This window comes from Culex pipiens, chromosome 3 (assembly GCF_016801865.2).
Source record: "Culex pipiens pallens isolate TS chromosome 3, TS_CPP_V2, whole genome shotgun sequence".
Classification (NCBI taxonomy): Eukaryota; Metazoa; Arthropoda; class Insecta; order Diptera; family Culicidae; genus Culex; species Culex pipiens.
In genome coordinates, this window is record NC_068939.1 from 58167418 (window position 1) to 58190765 (window position 23348).

Sequence of the window (23348 nt, forward strand, 5' to 3'; positions counted from 1 at the left end):
AATGTGTTGCTTTTAAATGGGATAAGTTTCTTCAGATTTTTTGTACGTTTATTCCTTCATTTATTTATTTTTTTAGTTTCAAGCCAGAAACCGACATTGATAATTATTTTTGTTAGTTTTATTCTTTTTAGTTGAATAAACCAGTTTTTAGATTTTTATTTTCAAAATCGAGTGCTGGGGTGGGCCACACAATTTCCATGAAAGAGGTTTCGAAAAGTTCTTTTAAAAGATGAGTGAAACAATTCTTTCTAAATTCGCTAACAAATTTCAGATTTAAATGTGCAAATTGAGTTCATAATCAAATGGACCATTAGTAAGGATACTAACTATTGCTGAGCTAAAAAAAATACGTATACTTAACCGATATGAGACCATGGTGTAGCAATAACAGTTAAAGAATTATTTAGATAAATTTGAAATTTGGCACATAAAAAGATTTAACTTAGTGATATTCTCAGTTTACAAATTTCACTTTGAAGCTTATGACATTCTCAAAATAATTCTTAAATTGCTGAATGAAATCGTTAGGTTTTTTTTCCAATTATTAACGTAAAAAAGTTTACGAAATGTCAAGTTTGCTTCTACGTGCAATATCACTGTGAATGAGTATGCTTTTGGTAAGGTCGATGCGAGATGGGTATGCTTTGCTCGTGGACTCGCTCTTAAATAAAAAAAAATATTGCCATTGTTAAATTCCCTACATTTTCGTATTATACGGAAAAAAAAACCGTTCAAAAATTTTTCCTGTTGGAAATCCACAAAGTGGGTTGGAAATCGGTACAATTAGTAGCTGATTTTCTGATTTTTTTTTTCAATTTTTTCATGAAACACATATGATTTTTTAGTTAAGTTAATATGCAGCCACAACTTTGCAGAAAATTTATTTGAAAAATTATTTTTCCTTAAAAACATCAATTTCAATTGCCATCAAAACCAACTAAAACGTCTGTATTCACTTTATGAATGCGAGGAAGGCACCAACCACCTGAATGTGGATTAAGTTAAGTTACGTTTTTAAATGTAATTTTTATTATTTGTGCTCTACATTGTCAACTTCAGTTTGATTCCGTATTCCGTTCGTTTTATTTGATTTTAAAAAAAAAACTTTGGCTGCCAATTTTATTTCGGCTATCAATGTTGCAAAAAAAAAACAAACACAATCCGAAAAAAAATGTTACGTGATCAATTTCTACTGACCCATTATTTACTTGATATGTGGCTCCTAATTTTGTTTTATGAGAAATTTAAAAAAATATTTCGTGATGGGGAAATAATTTTGAGGACCATACGTAAATTATAGCCCACTTAAAAAAAAAAATGATTATTTGATCATATCTCGGATTAGTTTTCAAAAAGCCGTAAGAGCCAATGGTAAACAAAGCCATTTTTGCCTCGGTATTCGACCTACTTACGAAAAACCAATTTCAAAAATGCTTAAGATTGTTCATCTACACGTCTTTCAAGTGCCCCGAACTAAAAATGAATGAAATTTTGTTACAATTTGGAGAAAAACGAATATTGGTATCGGAGGTCACGGTGGCTCTTACGGCTTTTTGAAAACTCACCCGAGATATATGACCCATCAGGCCTTAAAGGGTTGAATGTTTTTTTGTTATATTAAGTCAATTATTATTTTTGCTCCCGACTTAAGAAAAAAATTGAATCTGTTTTGGTCTTTCAAAGATATTTTTAAAACTCTTGAAATTTCCAAAAATTTTTGATGTTTTTCCTAATGTGCAAGCTCCAATTTGTTCAACTAATTATTCGTGAGGGATTAGCTTGCCTTTGATACGAAATATGGTTGACTATTTTTTCTAATCATAATAATTTGCATTTTTTTTAAATTGAGTTCATAACTAAAACTTTTGGAAAATAAATAAATTTTTATTTTTAATATTGTTGGCAGAATTGCAGATTTTATTAGATTTTTAAAAAGAATATCAAATGGAAATTGAAAATCTTTCAAACTGTATTTATATTGTATTTATATTATTTGAGTTTTTAATTATTTATTTTAAATTTATTTAAAAATAATTTAAACCAGTTACGAACATGTGTATGATTTTCAAAGATAATATTTCTATATTGAATCAAATTACCAGAAACACTTTCAAAAACAAAGCAGCAAATCAAAAATGTTCCCAGGTTTGACAAAATCCAATCCATATCAATTAAACAGTCAAAAAACCGTCAAATACCCTACAAAATATATAAAAATATGAAATTAATACATTCCCACCGAGTCAAATTCCGAGAGAGGGGTGGGCGCTTTTCCGCGTTCCCGCTGGAAAAGCTAGCCCATATCTTGCCCCTGTGTTGGTTAGTCGGGTTGGCGCACACGTGTATGGGGTCCACGTGTCGAGTGAGCTTTTTTGGGGCTGAGTTTGATGCCAAACGGTTTTGGATTTCCTTTCTGAGTTTGGGGTTGATGGTGGTTGCCGGGATGATGTTTCATGACGCCACAATTTTTTTTTTTTGCTGCTCTCTCAGCTGGGTTGGGTGGGTTGAGGTTGGGAGGGAGGCTGGCCGGAGAGCCGGCGTAGAGAATATTTTTCAGTCATAATTCACCATCGATTCCGCCCCCGGACGTAATATATTTTGAATAAATAATCTAAAATGTACAAATTTATCATGCACTATTTATTGGTGTGCATGGGTGAACAAATACATGTTTACACCCTCGCGAGCTGTGCCCGGGTGGAACGTGTGGGTGGGGTGTAGGGGGTGGGGGTTAAATTGCAGTTTTCATTTCGGGGCCACCCACACCGGAATCTATTAAATCTAGCTGGGTGCACCCAAAACCAAATCCGGCCGGCTAAAAATCTATTCGCCCCCCAAATGTGGAATCCCACGCAAAAAGGGAGGATGTGTTGGGGGTGGGAAGAGGAAGTCGAATCTCTCCAAAACTATTTAAATTATGATATGATGAAATGGGAGATTGGCAGACCGGACGCGATAACTTCCCCGGGAATAACAACACCGGTGATGCAGGGGTGAGAGGGGGGGGAGGTTGAAAAAAAGCGATTTCCATTTGAAGTGTGTGCCTTTTTGCTGAAATGTTAGATTGATATCGAATTTCGCGATTGCGAGATTTGCGTCGATGTGTGGAAATGTGTGGCCCTTCGTTGCCCTGCTGGTGGAAATAACCATGCCCCCGGGGGCAGGTAGGACACACATACACTTACTCACGTGCACACGAGATTATATCCAGAGATTTAATGAAAATTACCTTTCACACGGCGCGGGCACAGAGCCTGTTATTGATATGTCGATGACAGGTCGATCGGATGTGGATTTGTGTGTGAGTGTTTTGCGCGGAGGGGAAATGGTGGAAAGCTTTGTGTTTAGAAAGCTCTATTTCAATATCGATTTCAATTTTTATGTGGGAAGTAATCCAGTTTGATTTGAACTTTTATGTTAGTAAAAGAGGGATTCTAAACCACCTTAAGCAAGGTAAAACTGATTTAAATGGTATCAAAGCATCAAACATATTATTAACAAAATTTGAATGCCTGTTGCATTCATTCATCCACAACTCGACATTATTAAAGTTGATTTAAATAAACGCTTCAGTTTCGTCATGGTATGACAGATTTTTGGCTTCAATCGACAGAATTGAATAATAGTGAATTCCTTGTAAATAAATAAATTTGGAAATTTCGAGTATAAATGCTATGGAATAATGTCTTAAGTTTAGCAACCATGCGCACGCCTTACTATCGATTGGAGCATGCTCAGTGAGTTCAATTCTATCATACCTTTGAGCAATTCTCTGAGATTTCGGTCATTCGATTTTTGTTTGTATTGTTTAATCCGGCTGCAACTTTTTTGGTGCCTTCAGTAAACCCAAAGAAGCCATTTTTTATCATTTTTTTGCCCGTATAATTTTCCATAAAAATTTCTCAGCTGTCCATACAAAAATGATTTATGAAAACTATGGATAAGGGCAACTTTTCAGAAATTTCCAGAATTTGCAAAAAAGAGCGAGTTAGGGGAAATATACCCATTCTAATCACTCTAAGCCATTCGACCAATTCTCATCACTTTTGCCGTTTTCCGCTATTAAATCAACATTTTCAGATGTATCAACAATGGAGAGTTGCTTGCTCACTTTCATTTGAGCTATTTATTACTTTGGAACAGTCAAAAACACCGATAGGCCGATAATAGAAATAGGCTGAGAAAGGGTATAGTTCCCCTATGAATTTTTGAATCAATACTGATTTTTTCAAAAAATCGAAATATTGGTCGCGAAAATTTTCAATTTCATTTTTCTATGTGAAATCGAATTTGCAATCAAAAAGTACTTTAGTGAAATTTTGATAACAAGTTATAACCATTTTTAGGTAACTTTTCTGGAAACATTCGCAGTTATTATTGGGTAATTCTCTACCAACTCACACGAAATCGGGAAAAGTTGCCCCGACCCCTCTTCGATTTGCGTGAAATTTTGTCCTAAGGGGTAACCTAAGGTGTTTTCAATAATTTGCAGCCTGAAACGGTGATGAAATAGAAATTTGGTGTCAAAGGGACTTTTATGTAAAATTAGACGCCCGATTTCATGGCGTACTCAGAATTCCGAAAAACGTATTTTTCATCGAAAAAAAAACACTAAAAAAGTTTTAAAAATTTTCCCATTTTCCGTTACTCGCATTTTTGGAATTCGAGCGAGAAGAAGGAAAGCATTTCTCGCTCGTGAACGAGGGAGAGAACTTGTAGTACTTTTCTCTTCTCGCTCGCGCTAGCGCTCGCATTTTCGTTCGCGTTCTCGCTCTCGCCGCGAGCGCCTCGTGCAAGCCGTTCGCCCCAAGCTAGCAATTTGCTTATCAGGCTTATGAATACGAACCAGGCGATGGTATAGAGGTGTAACTTCAAGCGCTGTGTTGTTTTTTGTTCGTTTCTAACACGTTCAACTTCTCGCGAACGGGCAATTCTGGCTCGCGAGAAAGCTCGTTCGCGAGCGGAGAAGAGCACGGGCAATCGGTGAGTTTCTCTCGGCAGCTCGAGACTCGCGGCGAGAACTCGAGAGAGAGATAATTTTCTCGCGAGAGCGCAATAATACCAACACTGGTTACTCGACTGTAAAATTTTTTGGAACATGTCATTTTATGGGAAATTTAATATTCTTTATGAATCTACATTGACCCAGAAGGGTCATTTTTTCATTTAGAACAAAATTTTTCATTTTAAAATTTCGTGTTTTTTCCAACTTTGCAGGGTTATTTTTTAGAGTGTGACAATGTTTATTGTAATTGTAGAGCAGACAATTACAAAAAAAAATGATATATAGACAAAAGGGGTTTGCTAATAAACATCACGAGTTATCGCTATTTTACGAAAAAAAAGTTTTGATAAAGTTACTTTTTGAGTTTCTCTTTGTTTCGTCGTCCGTGTCTGTCGCGGGTGACCATGAACTGCCATGATCGATGACGACCAACTTTTTCAAAACTTTTTTTTCGTAAAATCGCGATAACTCGTGATGTTTATAAGCAAACCCCTTATGTCTGTTTATCAATTTTTTTTGTAATTTTCTGCTCTACAACTTTGTAGAACATTGTTACAATCTAAAAAATAACCCTGCAAAGTTAGAAAAAACACGAAATTTTAAAATGAAAAATTTTGTTCTAAATGAAAAAATGTCCCTTCTGGGTCAATGTATATTCATAAAGTATATTAAATTTCCCATAAAATGACATGTTCCAAAAAATTTTACAGTCGAGTAACGGAAAATGGGAGAATTTTTAAAACTTTTTAAGTGTTTTTTCGATGAAAAATACGTTTTTCGGAATTTTAAGTACGCCATCAAATCGGGCGTCTAATTTTACATAAAAGTCCCTTTGACACCAAATTCCTATCTCATCACCGTTTCAGGCTGCAAATTATTGAAAAACACCTCTTTTTTCGCATGCTCAAAAATGGAAGGAGTCGTACTGCCCCTCCGTCACGAGATATCAAAAAACGGACCTCGGATTCGTGATCAGGGACAAAAGTTACCCATTAGGACAAAGTTTCACGCAAATCGAAGAGGGGTCGGGGCAACTTTTCCCGATTTCGTGTGATTTGGTAGAGAATTACCCTTTGACATTTTGACATTTTGACATTTTGACATTTTGACATTTTGACATTTTGACATTTTGATATTTTGACATTTTGACATTTTGACATTTTGACATTTTGACATTTTGACATTTTGACATTTGACTATCAATATTTTGACAAAATTCCTTCTACAAGTTGTTTAGAATAGTGCTCTACACGTGCTGTTACTTTTTGGTAACGATTATCCCATTCCTTGCGAAGTTATGGAAATCGTTATTAATCAATGATTCCCAACTAGGACGTCAATGATTGTTCCACAAAATTTTATAAATTTTGAGACACATTTAATTTAGATTAAAAAATCCTTCGGTGGCTTCAAGAAGGTAACAACCGGCACATGCTGATTCATTTTGGTGCAGAAATTCGTTAAATTGAATTTTGTACAGAATATTTTAAAGTGATGATCAATTATCTCCGAAAATGATCAACGGCTTCACCTTAAAAAATGTCGGGTTGTGTTGTTGTAATATTTAATCAATTCAACTTCATCTCATTACAATTGTGCCAACTCTCTGTCACGTGTGGCGACAAAACGATCATTTCTAGTCGCAGTTACTAGTTGTTTCAAGCAGTGAATGTAAAACAAATATTTACATAAGCCAACGATGCTGACCACGCAAAACCATATCATTTTGCAACAAAGGGCTATCAGGGCTGATAAGAAGCAAAAAAATTACAGCATCTGCAGATTCCCCTCGATGCAGTGTAGTACTAGGAAGTGGAGTAGAATCAGTCGGTTCAGCGCATCACGCTCGACTTCCTACTTCTCAGTTTGTGCTGGACCGTGCCATTTGGATGTCGTTTCGTTGAGTGTTCCAAAGTGGATATGACTCTGTCGAGGTTGGTTGAGGGACATTTTTTTTTCAAAAAGGAATCATTTCGGAAATTTTCGCAGATTTTTCCCTCTACTCGCCCTGCTGTTGGCGCGCTCTTCCGCTATAATCCACGACTGTAACCACTTCCACAACGGGGTGTACACGATCCGGTTCTGCGCGTTCAGCAACGTCACGGTGACGCACGATGCCGAGGAGATCGTGTTCCGGTCCGAGTATCCCAGGCCGTACTTTTTCGAGTTTCTCGACTCGCAGCTGACGGAGATGCCGCGCATCATGTTCACGCTGTTCCCGGAGATGCAGAACCTGGACGTGGCCGGGAGTCAGGTGGAGAACGTGAACAAGTACACGTTCGAGCACGCCAAGGAGTTGCGGTACTTGAACATGTCCGGGAATCGGTTAACGGTGCTGAACAACTTCATCTTCAAGGGGTGCGACAAGCTGGTTCGGTTGGACGTGTCGAGCAATCGGATTTCCGAGGTGAAGGAGAAGGCACTGGTTGATGCTCCGAAGCTGGATCACCTGGATTTGTCGCACAACTTGCTGCACGAGTTGGACGAACGATTGTTCTCCCAGCTGACTCTGTTGACGTACGTTTCGTTGGCTCACAATCGGTTGCAGGTACTGCACGATGACCTGTTTGTGAACTGTTCGATGCTTGCGTATTTGGATCTCAAAGGAAACCAGATTGAAGTGCTCAGTGATAACTTCCTGAACAATTTACCATTTTTGAGGACGCTGGTCGTGGAAAACAACAAGTTGAAATCGCTTAAAATTCCCCCTCAACTAACGAAATTATTTGCATCTTTCAACAAAATCACTTCAGTTTACCCTGAAAACACTGAAAAGTCTCAGCTGTACTCGCTAACATTGTCGAACAACAACTTGAACAGCATCCAGAACATCTCCAACCTCGAAGGCCTCACAATCCTCGACGTGTCCTTCAACGCCATCGGACCACTCAACCTCACAACCTTCCTCAAGATGAAGAAGCTCACCGATTTGAACCTGGAAGCTACCAAACTCAACACCCTCGAGCACGGACTCTTCTCCCAACAAACCAAACTCCGCCGCCTGGACATCTCCTACAACTTCCTCCGCACGCTGGACATCACCGTCCTGACAGCCACCTCAAACCTCGAGAAGCTGTTCATCGACGGCAACAACCTGGTCGACATCAACTACGACCACATCCCAGAACTCTTCCCGAACCTCACCTACCTCGGCCTGTTCTCCAACGTTTGGAACTGCTCCTACCTCACCACCCTCGTCAGATTCTGCAACCGCCACAAGATCGCCCTCTCAACCTCCAAATCCTACGGCGAAATGTCCCACCTGACCAACGTCCAGGGCATCTACTGTGCCAGCTCGGACAAGGAGCGCATCTACTTCCGTCCCGAATCGGCCGTCGCCCACACCGATGACCGTCTCAACCGCGACGAAGACGACCAGCTGAACCTCCTCGTAGCGAACATGACCTCCACCCAGTACGAGTACAAACTGATGCTGGAACTGCTGGACATGATCCGGCAGGTCAACGCCACCAACCGCGAACGACTGGACGAGGTCCGGAAGATGGCGCTGCGAGCGGAACCCGAAGGTTGTGGAGAGTACGGAGCGCACGCGGCAGGTTTTCAGGTGTTTATCATGCTCATTTTGACGGTTATTCTGGTGATCAACGTGGGCTTCATGCTGTACGTGCAGCACAATGCGAACGCAAGGCGAGCGATCGACCGGATGATACTGTTCAAGCGGGGGGAGACGGCGTCGGTGCAGACGCAGCTGGAGGACATTTGATGAGTTGATTTAAGTTTATTAAATAAAATCAAATAAAAATTCAATTTTGTCACAGCAAATTTTCTCAATTTTAAAGGACATACCGTTAAAGCGATAAACCCGAAATAGACACCGTCCAAAGGACGAGAAAATCGAACATCTCACAGCTTAGCCGCAGGTCTGTATTGTGTATTGTTGTTGTCAAGTTATCTGAGTTTATAATTAATACCGACTCATTTTTTTCACTCCCTGTTTCGCGATGCGTCCCGTTGTCCTTTCGAACCAATTACATAAACATTCTCCGTTGCGTCGTTCGCTGCTCTTGATTTATTCTTCCTCTTCTTCCCACCGAAACCCTCCGGAAACATGTCAGAAGAAAGAAAAAACTTTAAAATTTCACCCAAAAAAAAAAACAGTCTTCCTCGAACCAGACGACTTTCCCGCAAAAAAGCTACATTTTATTAAATTATGAAATAACTTGAGGGCAACCTAATTTCGAGTATTTTTGCATGAGACGTACGGAAACCGCGAGCACATACATTTCTTAGTACACATACGTCAACTCATAAGGAGGAGGGGGGAAAAGAAGAGAGATTTACTGCCAGCGGCGGCATCAGGTCAGAAATCTGAAAACTGAAAACTCAAACAACGCGAACACATGTGAGCACCAACTTGGGGAAATTTGGATTTAAAAAACGACAAGAATCCTTTTTCGTTTTTTTTGTGCAGGGGCGTTTGAGAAGTTTATCGTATTAAGTTTGTTTTTTTCTTTTAGCTTTCAAGTCAGTGAACTTTTTTTGCATTTGCATCAATTCTGTTTGAAGTTTAGTTTAGTTTAGCTCATAGTCAATCGTTAAATCTAATAATGTTAAATTTGTTAGGAAATTAAAAATTTATTGTAAATTGTTCTTACCCCGGTTCTAATATTATTTTGAAACAAAATTGTATAGAACAGCAACATTTATGGTCAAAATAAGTTTATAAGAGCATGAATTAATGGTTTAACTGCTCAATAAAAAAATGAGAAATTTTTTTTTTTTTTATTTATGTGCAGAACTTTAAAAAACACAATAAATTAGAAAAGCTCGAAAACATATTTTTTTTCAAAAATTGCGTTTTATATCAAAGTGGATGACAATGGGTAGAATGAATACATTTTTTTACGAAATCACAACTCAAAGTTTTCAACTATTTGGAATGAGTGAAATACCGTGAAATATGGAATATTCACATGAATTTCTCAGACTTCGCACACTCACACAGCAGTTGCCCCGACCCCTCTTCGATTTGCGTGAAACTTTGTCTTAAGGGATAACTTTTGTCCCTGATCACGAATCCGAGGTCCATTTTTCAATATCTCGTTACGGAGGGGCGGTACGACCCCTTCAATTTTTGAACATTCGAAAAAAACACGTGTTTCACAATAATTTGCAGACTGAAATGGTGATGAGATGAAAATTTGGTGTCAAAGCGATTTTTATGTAAAATTGAACACCCGATTTGATGGCGTACTTACAATTCTTAGAAAAACCCTGATTTTCATCGAAAAAAATAAAAACAAAAATGGTTTCGAAAATTCCGTAATTTTTCGTTACTTGACTGTAATTTTTTTTGGGACATGTCATTTCAAGGGAAATTTAACGTGAGCGGCCGTGGCTGATTGGTTACGATATACGCTTTGTAAGCGAATGATTCCCACCTGTTCCCAACGAGAAAGTATAGGAAATATGAATCTTGAAACTCTGAACATGAACGAAAAATCAAAGTCGCTTGAGTCGGGGTTCGATCCCCCGTCCTTTGGATTGGTAAACAAAAATGTTAACCACTAGGCCATCGCGACTTGGTGAGCTATGACTGGAATTAGGAATATTGTTACTACCAACTATATACGCGCTGCGTCCTTGTCCATTTGACAAGGATTCGGAAGTTCTAAATAACGTTTGAATTCGATTGATGCAAACGTTCTTCAGGGCGGGGCTTGTCGATATAAGCTGAGGTACCTCGCGCTTGGCTAGCCAGCGTAGCAATGGGTCACCGAAGCTCGGCTTCCAAATGCCTATGCGAGTTATTTGCATGTATAGAATGTAGATCTTAAAAATACATGGAAACCACTTAATTTGTAAGAAACGCCGCGTGGTCCCGTTTAATTGGTTGCACACACACACACACACACACACACACACACACACACACACACACACACACACACACACACACACACACACACACATGTCATTTCAAGGGAAATTTAAAAAACTTTTCGAATATGCAATAACCCAGAAGGGTCATATTTTCATTTAAAACAAAAATTTTCATTTTAAAATTTCGCAGTTTACTAAAATTACTAGTTATTACGATTCTAGGAAAAAAATGTTTTGAAAAAAAAAAAATTTAGTTAAGTCGAAATTTAAGCAAATGCATTTGTCTTTTCAACAAAGGTAATGCCAATTTTTGTTTCAAATTTTTAAATTTAAATTAATTTGCCCAAAAGACTAAAAAATACGTTAATTTTGAGTAAAAATAACTTATATTCTTCTATTTATTGATTTTTTATTATTTAATTATTAAATGTACAAAGAGGGATTTAAACCTTGAATAAAATTTGCACTAGCCTTACTTAATTATGTATAACATTTGCTTTGCAGAACTGATAACAAAAATTACCCCTGAAAACCATTCAATATAACGCCCTTTTGAAATGTTAGTCTTGCTTAATAGAATTTTAAAATATTGTTTTCGAAAAGATCGGAAAAATTCTCAAATTTCTCATATTTTAACATTGAAAATCGGACCATTACTTGCTGAGTTATCGAGACTTTAAAAAAATCAATTTTGTTGTTTTTTCCTTTTTCTTTTATACGCTGTATCTCAGCAACCACTGGTCCAATTTTCAATGTTTTTTAAACGAAATTGTAAAAAATTTCAGAAATTTTTGAAAAACTATTTTCAGAACTATTTTTTTTTTCAATTTCAATTTGGTTTATTAGTGAATACTCAAGTTACAATGAGTTCATTAAGGTATAAAACAGATTTTTGAAGTTCCTTTCAGCTGTGTGTTACATCGTAATTCAATCAAAAGTATTATTACTTCAGGACTATTTAAAAAAAAAATCAGGACAATTTAAAAAAAACCAATACACCGGATTTTTTTCGGAAGAAATTTAACATTGAATGGCTTAATTTTGAAAACGGTGTACATAATCAAAAAAAAATATGTTAAGTACTTTTCGCAAATTCGATTTTTCATAACAAAAATAAAGGCAAAAAATTTGAAGTACGAGATTTCAATTTTTTACAAAAAATACAATTTAAAAAAATAATAACTTGTCGGCAAATTTTTTGTCAATACTTCTGAATGGCTTACAAGATGCGTAGTTTTGTCCCCTAAAAACATTAAAAAAAAAATCAAAAATTTAAAAAATACGGATTTTGAGAAATTGATTTTTTGTGAAAAAAAAGTTAATTAAAAAAATCACCATTTTTTTCAGTGTACCTATTTTTCTGAATAGTCCAATCAATCAAAAAATTCGTTGAAAAGTTTCAGATTTTCGAATATTTCATACCATTTTTGTATGAACAGCTGTAAAAATTGTATGGAGATTTGTATGGGTGTACCAATGACACAAAATGGCTTCTTTGGCGATAGGGAAGGCCCCCACAAAGTTTGACCCAAATAAAAAAATATAGGTAAAATCCATTTCTTGGTTTGGTGGAGAATTCCTCTTTTGTGGCATTCCTCGTAAAGTCAACGAGGACGTCTATGATTGTATCATAAAATTACATACACATTTGGTTTGGACAAAATATTCCTTTGCTGGCTTCAAAAAGGAGACAATCGTACATGATAATACTTTTTGCCAAATTTATTGAATATTTTGCGTCAAAAATAATCTTCCGACATTGATCTAAGCAGTGCATTCATCCCAGAATTTTCGGGAATATTACAAAACCAAGAATTCCAGATTCCCGGGAACTTTTTAATTTTATTCAGATTTTTTCGTAGATTGCAAAAATTGATTCATATTTTGGTCTGTAAAATCAGATTTGGTTTTAAAAATAGTGGAACAGTTGCAGGCCAAGGGTGGATGATACCCAAAGCGTGTTCTAGCGTGTTGCTCGTACTGACTCACTTCTGCTCCAATTAGCAATTCCTGGACAACTTGGGCTTGGGCTCGTCTCAAAGCGATGCAAATTTGTTTTATAAAACTTACAAAAAATAAACACAGCAAATATTGACAACAGATGCACTCCTCTGACCAGGAAAAGGGTCATATACCTCTCAACCACCTCCCCCTTTGTTTTGGGTTCTGGGTGGTGGAATTATTTGGTGCAAAACTCTTACGAAATCCTCGAGGGCCTTGCCAGCCAGCCAGGCATTCTGAGCGAGGCCAAAACCCAAAACCAAAGTGCGTCCTCGGTCGTCATATTTTTGCCTCGGTTCCCGCGGCGGGGCTGACAGGTTCTGGGACGATGGAAATTTTTCTGCTGGAAGGGGTGGGCGTTGAGGTTGGTGTCATGATTTTTCCGCATTTTTCGGTTTTATTTTTAAGATTAATTGAAGCCCCGCGGAGCAACGAAAGGAACGCTGGCCCCGGTTCCCCAGCCGCAGATCGATGGCCAGCGGGCACTCGGCGGCAACTCGTGACGCGAAAAATGTGTTTTAATGAGAATATGTTTCGCGGAAATTGAACCCAGCAATGCGCCAGGGTGGACTGAACTTGACGTGGATGGGTTTGGTGTAAGTGAATATGAGCTTGCGAGGATGGTATGGAAAAAGTGGATGGATTTTTTTTGGCAAATTAGGTTTCAATCTTTCTTCAAGTTTTAATTTTATTTTGACAATTTTGTAAATATAATTGAAATCATTTTCGATTTTCATTTTATTTATATTATTACTAGCGTTATCAGTGGACTTGAACTTGCACTTAAGGAGGAGAGAATCGCATATAAAGAAGTGCTTATAGCATCCATTATGCAACCGATGTATCAGGAAGCTAAATAGAGAGCTAAGGACAGATAATAAATGAGAAATAGTCTTCGTCTTAGCTCAATTAGTGTATCTCACAAACAAAAAGTACTCCAAACTAATTCATCACATTTCCTCTCCCAATTTCTCCCACGCGCAGGCGAAAATGTAACAGCGACATGGACCGGGAACGTGACCGCGATCGTGACCGTTCGGACCGCACTCCGGGAGGTGGCGGCGGTGGAGGTGGTGGAGGAGGTGGCGGTGGCGGTGGCCCCGATCGGGACGTGAAGCCCCCGATGGAGCCCCGGGACCTGTCGGCGACGCGGCTCTTCTCGGCAACGCAGATCAAAATTAGCACGTCACCCACCACATCGCCGACCATCTCGAACTCCTCGTCGCCGACGCCGACGCCACCCATTCCGGCCGTTTCGCCGGCGGTTTCGGGCGTGGGCAGCGGCGGCGGCGGCTATCACCACTCGAACCACAAGCAGATCACGGGCATCCCGTGCGTGGCCGCGGCCTCCAAGTACACGGCGCCGGTGCACATCGACGTCGGCGGAACGATTTACACCAGCTCGCTGGAGACGCTGACAAAGTGAGTAGATTTGGGGAGTAAAGGGAAGCTTATCACATTTTTGAACAAGGGTGGTTAAAGGTTGGTCCGCTAACTGATATTTTACGCGTGAACTCGTTTTGAAATTGTCATGAAAATTTGCCTGCCATGGCAATTTGAAGAGCTTGAATAAAAACTTATTTAAAAATTATGATTTGAATTGTTTTTCATGAATCTTTACTTTCGAGTTTTCTCTAGAACTTTGACATTTTTTCAAGATTTTTTATTTTAATTTTTAAGAATTGGAAGTAAGTTTGGCTATGCATTCCCTTTGCAATTTTGTAGGCAAGTCATACAAAATGCGTATGTAAATGTATGAAATTCTATATCTTGAGAAGGGATTTTCGGATCGATTTGGTGTCTTCGGCAAAGTTATAGGTTAGATTAGGACATTTTAAAAAATAGGTACACGGATTGACAAATACCGCATTTTTGTTTTGTTTTTTTTTTTTGTTGAAAGTTGAATTCCCAAAATATGCATTTTTTTATTTTTGATTTTTTTATATGGGTCATTCCACCTGAAGTGTGCAAGAAAAAAAGCAAATTTGAAAATAATTATCTCCGATTCTGCTCAAATTTGGCAGTGCTGTTGAGACTATCAAAACAAGCAAAAATCCCGAATATCATCCAAATCGGACCACCCCCTCCATTTTTGTACCCTCCCGAAAAATCGACTTTTTGACGCTTTTTGATCGAACCCCTATTTTCAAACGACGATAACTCAGGAACCACAAATCTTAGAGGGTCGGTCTTAGACTCAATTTTGAAGGAAATTGGACGTAGAATCCATTTTCCGTGATCAAAATTTCGATTAAGATGTTTTGTCTAGCTGTATTGCGCAATTGAAAACTTTAAATGGCCGTATCTCAAAACAGCCCTATTTATTTTTTAAATTTGACCTCACCATCGTATTTCCCGGAAAATTTTACATAAGAATCACTTATCGACAGAAAGGAATATGTTTCGTTCCAGAGATATCGAATTTTAAATTTTTAAGTATTTGAGATTACCTACATCTGCTACATTTGCCGCATCTGCTAGAAGAACTCAGTCGTGCTGATCAATAATTACTACCTGATGTTCTGTAAGATGAATTATTTTTATAATTTTATACTACTTGAGTCTAAGACCGACCCTCTAAGATTTGTGGTTCCTGAGTTATCGTCGTTTGAAGATAGGGGTTTTGCTCAAAAATCGCCAAAAAGTCGATTTTTTGGGAGGATACAAAAATGGAGGGGGTGGTCCGATTTGGATGAAATTCGGAATTTTAGCATGTTTTGATAGTCTCAACAGCTCTGCCAAATTTGAGCAGAATCGGAGTTGGTAATTTTCAAGTGCTGTTCCGCTTCAGATGCAATGACCCATATATACTTTAGCGGACTTGAAAATACATATTCAGTAATTCCTCACGAAAACAGCATGAACAAAAAAATAGTTGTACGATCTTGCTCAAAATTGAACTGGGGGTTCCTTGGCCGATATAGTATTTTTTTTTTTTGTTTGGCCCTTCGGGTGACCTACGCCGTTTTAAGGTGGTCCGAAAATGGCAATTTTCGTCTATTTTCGCAAAAACTACATTTTTCAACAAATCATAACTCCCCGCCATTTCCGAATTCAGCTGTATTGGATGCAAATTCAAATTCTGGGCTTTTAGAATAAAATAGTTTTTCTGTAATTTTTTTGAAAACATAGTTATAAGTAATAATGTTTTCGATTGAATTACGATGTAAAACACAGCTCAAAGGAACACCAAAACTCGGTTATGTACCTAAATGAACGCATTGTAACTTGATTATTCACAAATAAAACCGAATTGAATTGAATGGAATAAAATAGTCTGGAGTTTAAAAAATCTAGCCTTATAATTCAAAAGAACGCATGAAAACTTGCAATGCGGTTTTGGAAGTCTCGGGCCAAAGAGCCTATGTCTGAAAATATTTTCATCGGATACCTCGGACAATTTCACATAACATATGTAAAATAGTGTAGTTTTATTAACAGGATTCTGACATACGATTTTATGAAAATCATAAACTGGGTTTTTCGACAAGCCGCTCGTGAAAACGAGAGGAATGACGAAAACGCAATTTGCAATCGAAAAGAACCTTTCTTTATTTTTTTGATTAAATGTACCGTTTTCGAGTTATACATTTTCGATTATTTTTGACTATTTTTGAAAACATAAACTTTGAAAAATAAATGCAACGGCCAAATGTAGTCTGAAATTTGAAATAAGGAAAATTATCTATTTTTAAGATCTTCCAAAAGTTACGCTTTATCGAAACATTAATTTTAATTGAAAACATCATAAAATTTAGTGAAAGTAATTTTTTAAAATAAAATTCGGACCAATGGTTTCCGAAATATTGTCAGTTGAAAATTATGTAAAAAATATTTGTTAACTGTGAAGGGAAAAATAATGATGCAATGATTTATTTTGACATAAGGTTTCATCCAAATCATAAATTCCAAAGAAAAATCGATATCAAGTATTTGTTAACTGATCCCAGCTCGATAATGTATTTTTTGCAGACATTGTAGCTTTCCTGTATCTCGTAAATTTTTGATATTTTTAAATTTAACTTTGATGTTTGGTTTCTTTAGCACATTTTTCAGTGCTGTTGAATTTCATTACAGAATAAGCATCGACATCTATGAATTAAATGGTCTAATTTAATAATTTATAGTTATCTTGTTTTTTTACATCCGTAATTGTTTTTGTTAATGAAGTTACTCCAATATAAAAATCTTTGTCGCATTCTTTGTTCTTTGCAAGAAATTCGTCGCAAGAAAATTTCCCAAACAAGAATTTCATGTCAAAATATGATCAATGCCAAAGCTAATTTATCGTTTAAGAAATAAAAATTAACTCAGAAAAAAAATAAAGTAATCTTATGCCTTTATTTTGCTGTTGCAGACAATTTTCAATTTTTTTGTAACTCTCCTCTTCAAAAAGCCCCAAAATCATGATATTTTTTTGTTGTTGCATGTTAAAGTGAAGTTAACTTAAAATAAATGTATAAACGGGTCATTCCAGGTCAACTGAGTACACTTTGGACTCGACCTTCACCGATTTGGACCAATCTTGGTGGGAAGTTTATCTATCAATAGTTATTCTTTTAATCATAACTTTGCAACTATTTGGGCAAAAGACTTTTTACAGGTTGCATTGTATAGAAAATTGTCAAAAGAATTTGATAAAAATTAAATTTTAACCCAACGGTGCACATCAACCATATCTTTTGCACCCAGATTTTTATTACAGACATTTAAGTATTTTCAAAACTACGGGATCTATCGATATATTTTTGTATTCATCCCCCAAGTAACCATTTCCATAAAGAATTACAACAAAATTCGTATTTTTTAAAATCAAATTATTTCAGGATTGGGTCCGTAAGTTTAACCATTTTGGAATAAGAAGACAACAATTTCCTTGGTTGCTGTGTACCCTTAAATGCCTCCTGATAATATATTTGTACGATTTATGTTGAAAAATTCACTTTTACCCATTCCTTATTTTTTTATTTTTTTATTTTATCACCATCGTGCTCCCCGGATAATTTTACATAACAGTCAATGAACTATTGGCGAGGAACAGCGATTTTACTGAAAAAAGTTTGATTTTGCGCAGCACTCTGTCCTATAAATTCAAATCCAAAATAAGTTTCTCTCATAGAAAAACCGAACTATGCGGGATTCCACCCTTTTTTGTTGAAAAGTACACCATGTACTTCCGAGTGCTGCACAAATTCCTCCAAGTTTGGTCCAAATCGGTGAAGGTCGAGTCCAAAAGTTTACCCAGTGTACCTGAAATGACCCATGCATTTTCAGCACTGATTTTTTTTTACTTTTCTGCATTTTGGCTCACTAATTGAATTTTTGTGAAAACTTGTTAGACCGTTGCAAAAATATTATTTGAAGTTTATGTCATTCGACTCTGTCAGATGACGAGGGTGGGGGCAAATAAATAAAAAAAAATATTTTTTATATAATTGAGGTATATTTTCGCAATAAGGACGTCTCAAATATTTTTTGAAGTTTATGTCAATCAACTCTGACCCTAGTCGAAGGGGATGCAAAAAAATGAATAACAAGCCATTGTATAATCATTAAAATGAAAACAGTGTATAAAAATGCATTTTACATCAGCCCACTTGTTTTGCAATCATTAGTTTTGAAATAAATGAGTATTATTTTTTTTTATTTCGCAAAAAAAAACCAAAGTATTTTGAATCGAACACATATTAAACAAAATTTTCAACGCAGGAAAATTGTTCGAGTTTATTAGATTTTTATTTCGAAGCTTTTTGATTTTTTTTTAAATATTTGACTAAACAGCTTTAAAAAAAACCAACTTTTTGGGTTTTTTTATTTGGCCCGCAAGTTATTTCTGATTTCAAAATTTGCCCATTAGTCAAAAACATTTGCCACTCCTATTTCAAAAAGATATCTTCAAAAAAAATCGATAAAAAAAATAGCTGATAAATGATACCCAAATTAACCTGTTATTGTTCTCCTTCGCAGATACCCCGACTCACGGCTCGCCAAGCTCTTCAACGGGTGCATCCCGATCGTACTGGACTCGCTGAAGCAGCACTACTTTATTGACCGCGACGGTGGCATGTTCCGACACATTCTCAACTTTATGCGCAACTCGAAGCTGCTGGTGTCGGACGACTTCCCCAATCTGGACCTGCTGCTCGAGGAGGCCCGCTATTTCGATATTGTTCGTGAGTACTGCTCATCGGCTTTTAAAGTTAACGGAAAACGGTTTGGAGAGGGATTAACGGGATTTTTGTTTTGTCTATTTTAGCTATGATCAAGCAGATCGAGCAGATAAAAAAGGAACGAACCCGCAGCGGGAATGGGCTGGCCCCGTTTGGCGGAGGCAGCAGCCGGTTCCGGAGCAAATCTTCGTCGCCCCACGATGCCAACCACGACGTCGTGGCGCTGCACATTTCGCCCGACCTTGGCGAACGGATTCTGATCTCGGCCGAGCGGGCCATCCTGGACGAGGTCTTTCCCGAGACGAATCAGGCCATCCTGGACGCACGTACCGGGGCCGCTTGGAACCAGTTTGACGGCCGGCAGGTGATCCGGTTCCCGCTCAACGGCTACTGCAAGCTCAACTCCATCCAGGTTCTGACCCGGCTGCTGAACGCGGGCTTCTCCGTCGAGGCCAGCACCGGCGGAGGCGTCGAGACGCAGCAGTTCTCCGAGTATCTACTAATCCGTAAGAGTTCAATGTGATAAACTATTTGTAGAGCAGCGTTGGAGCCGCCATTGCTGGCCGCCACCAGGACAGGACAGGATCGTACGTGTTTTAGCCAACTTTTAGCGAGCAGCGCTTATTTTTATTTATTCTATACGCTCATGAGAGATGCGTCCAATGAGACGCGACATAATTGACGACGGAAAATGAACTATGTCCATTTTAATGTAGCATCAAGTAAGTGAAACACAGAAAAAAAACAAGATAAAAGAAATACTAAGGAAATTTATCGCTTAAGGTTCATCTTAAACTATTACACGTGAATTAAAAAAAAAGCAAAACAAAAGCATCTAATTGAAAATTAGTGTAATTAGAAAATTCGAGCTGAATGAAACGTAAAAATGTAATCATAAACATACACACACACAGACACTTTATGTTACCTCCTGTAAGTAAGTGACATTGGAACAAAACTAATAAAAAAATCTCCGACTCTTACTCAACGGTCTTTTCATTTTTGCGAGAGTGAGGTTATTTACTTGGCACGGTGTATTTTTTCCGAGAATTTTCAGATTAAAGAATCGACAAATCTGATATTTCGACGCTGTCGTGCTTTCTGTCGTTTCGAAAAAAAACATGTTTTATTGTTTGACATTGAATAAACAAAAACGAGAGCACGAAATGTAAACAATAACAAACGGGAAATTCCCCGCCAACTCACACAGCAGTTGCCCCAACCCCACTTCGATTTGCGTAAAACTTTGTCCTAAGGGGTAACTTTTGTCCCTGATCACGAATTCGAGGTCCGTTTTTTGATATCTCGAGAAAGAGGGGCAGTACGACCCCTTTCGTTTCTGAACATGCAAAAAGAGGTGTTTTTCAATCATTTGCAACCTAAAACGGTGATGAAATAAAAATTTGGTGCCTTACTTTTATGTAAAATTGGACTCCCAATTTGATGGCGTACTCAAAATTCCTAAAATACGTATTTTTGATCGAAAAAAATACTAAAAAAGTTTTGAAAACTCTGCCATTTTCCGTTACACAACCGTAACAAAAATTGGAACATGTAATTTTAAGGGAAATGTAATGTACTTTTCGAATCTACATTAACCCAGAAGGGTAATTTTTACATTTAGAACAAAAAAATCCATTTTAAGATTAAGTGTTTTTTTAACTTTGCAGGGTTATTTTTAACAGTGTAACAATGTTCTACAAAGCTGTAGAGCAGATAATTACAAAAAATTTGATATACAGCAATTTCCCACGAAAACAGCACGATTCGAAAAAAAGTTCTCCGATCGGGCTCAAAATTTTTCTGGGGGTTCCCTGGCCGAAATAATTAGACCCGTATTTTTTGTTTGGCCATTAGGGGGACCTACGCCGTATTAGGGTGGTCCGAAAAATGGCAATTTTCGTCGATTTTCAAAAAACCACTTTTTTTCAAAAAATCATATCTCCGCACACTTTCATCCGATTTTAGCAGTCTTAGATGCAAAAGAAAGGTGATTAGTTTGACTATTTAGGAAAAATAGTAAGAAGTTTCAAAAATCTAGCTTAACATATGAAAAAGTCGTATGAAAACTTGATATGCTGTTTTGAAGGTCTCGGGACCAAAGAGCCTAGGTCTGAAAATATTTTTATCGGATTCCTCGGAAAATTTCAAAAAATATTTCAAAAAGTGGTAAAGTTATGTTTTCGATACTCTGAGATACGATTTTTTGAAAATAAAAACTGAGTTTTTCGACGCGCCACGCGCAAAAATGGGAAAATGACGAAAACGGGAAAAAATCGACTTTTATCACTAAAACTACGATAACTTGAAAATTTCAGCGATGACCTATACATGTAAGGGTATCAAAAGTTGCGTATTTCAATCACGAAAATTTTGGTTTCCTTACATGTATAGGTCATCGCTGAAATTTTCAAGTTATCGTAGTTTTAGTGATAAAAGTCGTTTTTTTTCCCGTTTTCGTCATTTTCCCATTTTTGCGCGTGGCGCGTCGAAAAACTCAGTTTTTATTTTCAAAAAATCGTATCTCAGAGTATCGAAAACATAACTTTACAACTTTTTAACATATTTTGCGAAATTTTCCGAGGAATCCGATAAAAATATTTTCAGACATAGGCTCTTTGGCACCGAGACCTTCAAAACAGCATTTTAAGTTTTCATACGACCTTTTCATATGTTAATCTAGATTTTTGAAACTTCTTACTATTTTTCTTAAATAGCAAACTAATCAACTTTCTTTTGCGTATAAGACAGCTAACCCGGGCAGACGGTAATAACATAATTCATGCCATTTCAATAACAAATACTGTTAAAATAACAGAAAGCGTTATGGAATCTTTTTGGAAAATCCATTTTTGCATAAGAGTTTAATAACACTTTATGTTATCATAACAAAATTTGTTATCGGTCTGATATTGGTTGAAAGCCAAAACAACTTTGGAATAACATTTTTTGTTATGGAAGAATATCTCCAACTGTTATTGGGATGATCGGATTAGTTGTTAAAATAACAAAAAATAATAACAAAGATTTGTTCGAAGAATAAATAAAAGTGTTATGAATCTGTTATCACAATAACAATCCAATAACAAAAAAATCATAACGACGAATAACAAATCTTGTTATAAATAACATGAATTGGCCTAGTATTTTCAAATATCAGAAAATGTAATTCCCAAGTTATTTCCGTCTGCTCGGGAAAATTGGATAAAATGGCGCGGAGATATGAATTTTTGAAAAAAGTGGTTTTTGAGAAAATCGACGAAAATTGCCTTTTTCGGACCACCCTAACACGGCGTAGGTCACCCTAATGGTCAAACGAAAAAAATACGGGTCTAATTATTTCGGCCAAGGAACCCCCAGAAAAATTTTGAGCCCGATCGGAGAACTTTTTTTTTTTAACCATGCTGTTTTCGTGGGGAATTGCTGATATAAACATCAGGGGTTTGCTAGAAACCATCATGAATTATCAAAATTTTATGAAAAAACAAGTTTTGAAAAAGATGGTCGTCGTTGATCATGGCCGTTCTAGTCACCCGCGACAGACACGGACGACGAAACACAGAAAATCGCAAAAAGTAACTTTTTCAAAACATTTTTTTCGCTAAACTGCGATAACTCGTGATGATTACAAGCAAACCCCTTATGTTTACATATAATTTTTTTTTGTAATTGTCTACTCTACAGCTTTGTAGAACATTGTTACACTCTAAAAAATAACCCTACAAAGTTAGGAAAAACAAGAAATTTTAAAATGATAAATTTTGTTCAAAATGAAAAAAATACCCTTCCAGGTTCATGTAAATTCGAAAAGAACATTAAATTTCCCATAAAATGACATTTTCCGATTTTTTTTAACGGTTGAGTAACGGAAATTGGCAGTGTTTTTAAAACTTTTTTTGTGTTTTTTTTTTTGATGAAAAATACGTTTTATTGGAATTCTGAGTGCGCCATCAAATCGGGCGTCTAATTTTACATAAAAATCCTTTGACATTAAATTTCCATCTCATCACCATTTCAGACTGAAAATTATTTAAAAAAAAACATGTCCTTTTTCGCATGTTCAAAAATGAAAGGGGTCGTACCGTCCCTCCGTCACGATATATCGAAAACGGTCCTCGGATTCGTGATCAGGGACAAAAGTTACCCCATAGGACAAAGTTTCACGCAAATCGAAGAGGAGTCGAGGCAACTGCTATGTGAGTTTACTGAGAATTACCCCAATGTAAACAATAACAAACGCGCTTTGTTTGCTACACAAAATATATTTCTAAAATCAATTTAGCCCAAAAATGCGACAAATAGCACAATCACGACGAATTCAGTTAATG

At 36.9% G+C, this 23348-nt stretch overlaps 2 protein-coding genes across 2 annotated transcripts in view; both read left to right on the forward strand.

Annotated features, from left to right (window-relative positions):
* The window catches only part of LOC120416043 (BTB/POZ domain-containing protein Tiwaz), a 132774-nt gene extending 112771 nt beyond the window's left edge, over positions 1-20003 (forward strand). Inside the window, exons 2-4 of the mRNA XM_039577699.2 lie at positions 13835-14272; positions 18818-19023; positions 19107-20003. Of these exons, the coding sequence (XP_039433633.1) occupies positions 13854-14272; positions 18818-19023; positions 19107-19543 (1062 nt within the window). The 5' untranslated portion in view covers positions 13835-13853 and the 3' untranslated portion in view covers positions 19544-20003. The remainder of the gene's footprint in view (positions 1-13834; positions 14273-18817; positions 19024-19106) is intronic.
* On the forward strand, positions 6785-8773 carry LOC120416042 (carboxypeptidase N subunit 2-like). The gene is made up of 2 exons (XM_039577698.2): positions 6785-6939; positions 6995-8773. The coding sequence occupies exons 1-2, from the start codon at positions 6926-6928 to the stop codon at positions 8727-8729; spliced, it is 1749 nt and encodes a 582-aa protein (XP_039433632.1). The 5' UTR covers positions 6785-6925; the 3' UTR covers positions 8730-8773.
* Positions 20004-23348: the final 3345 nt, after the last annotated feature.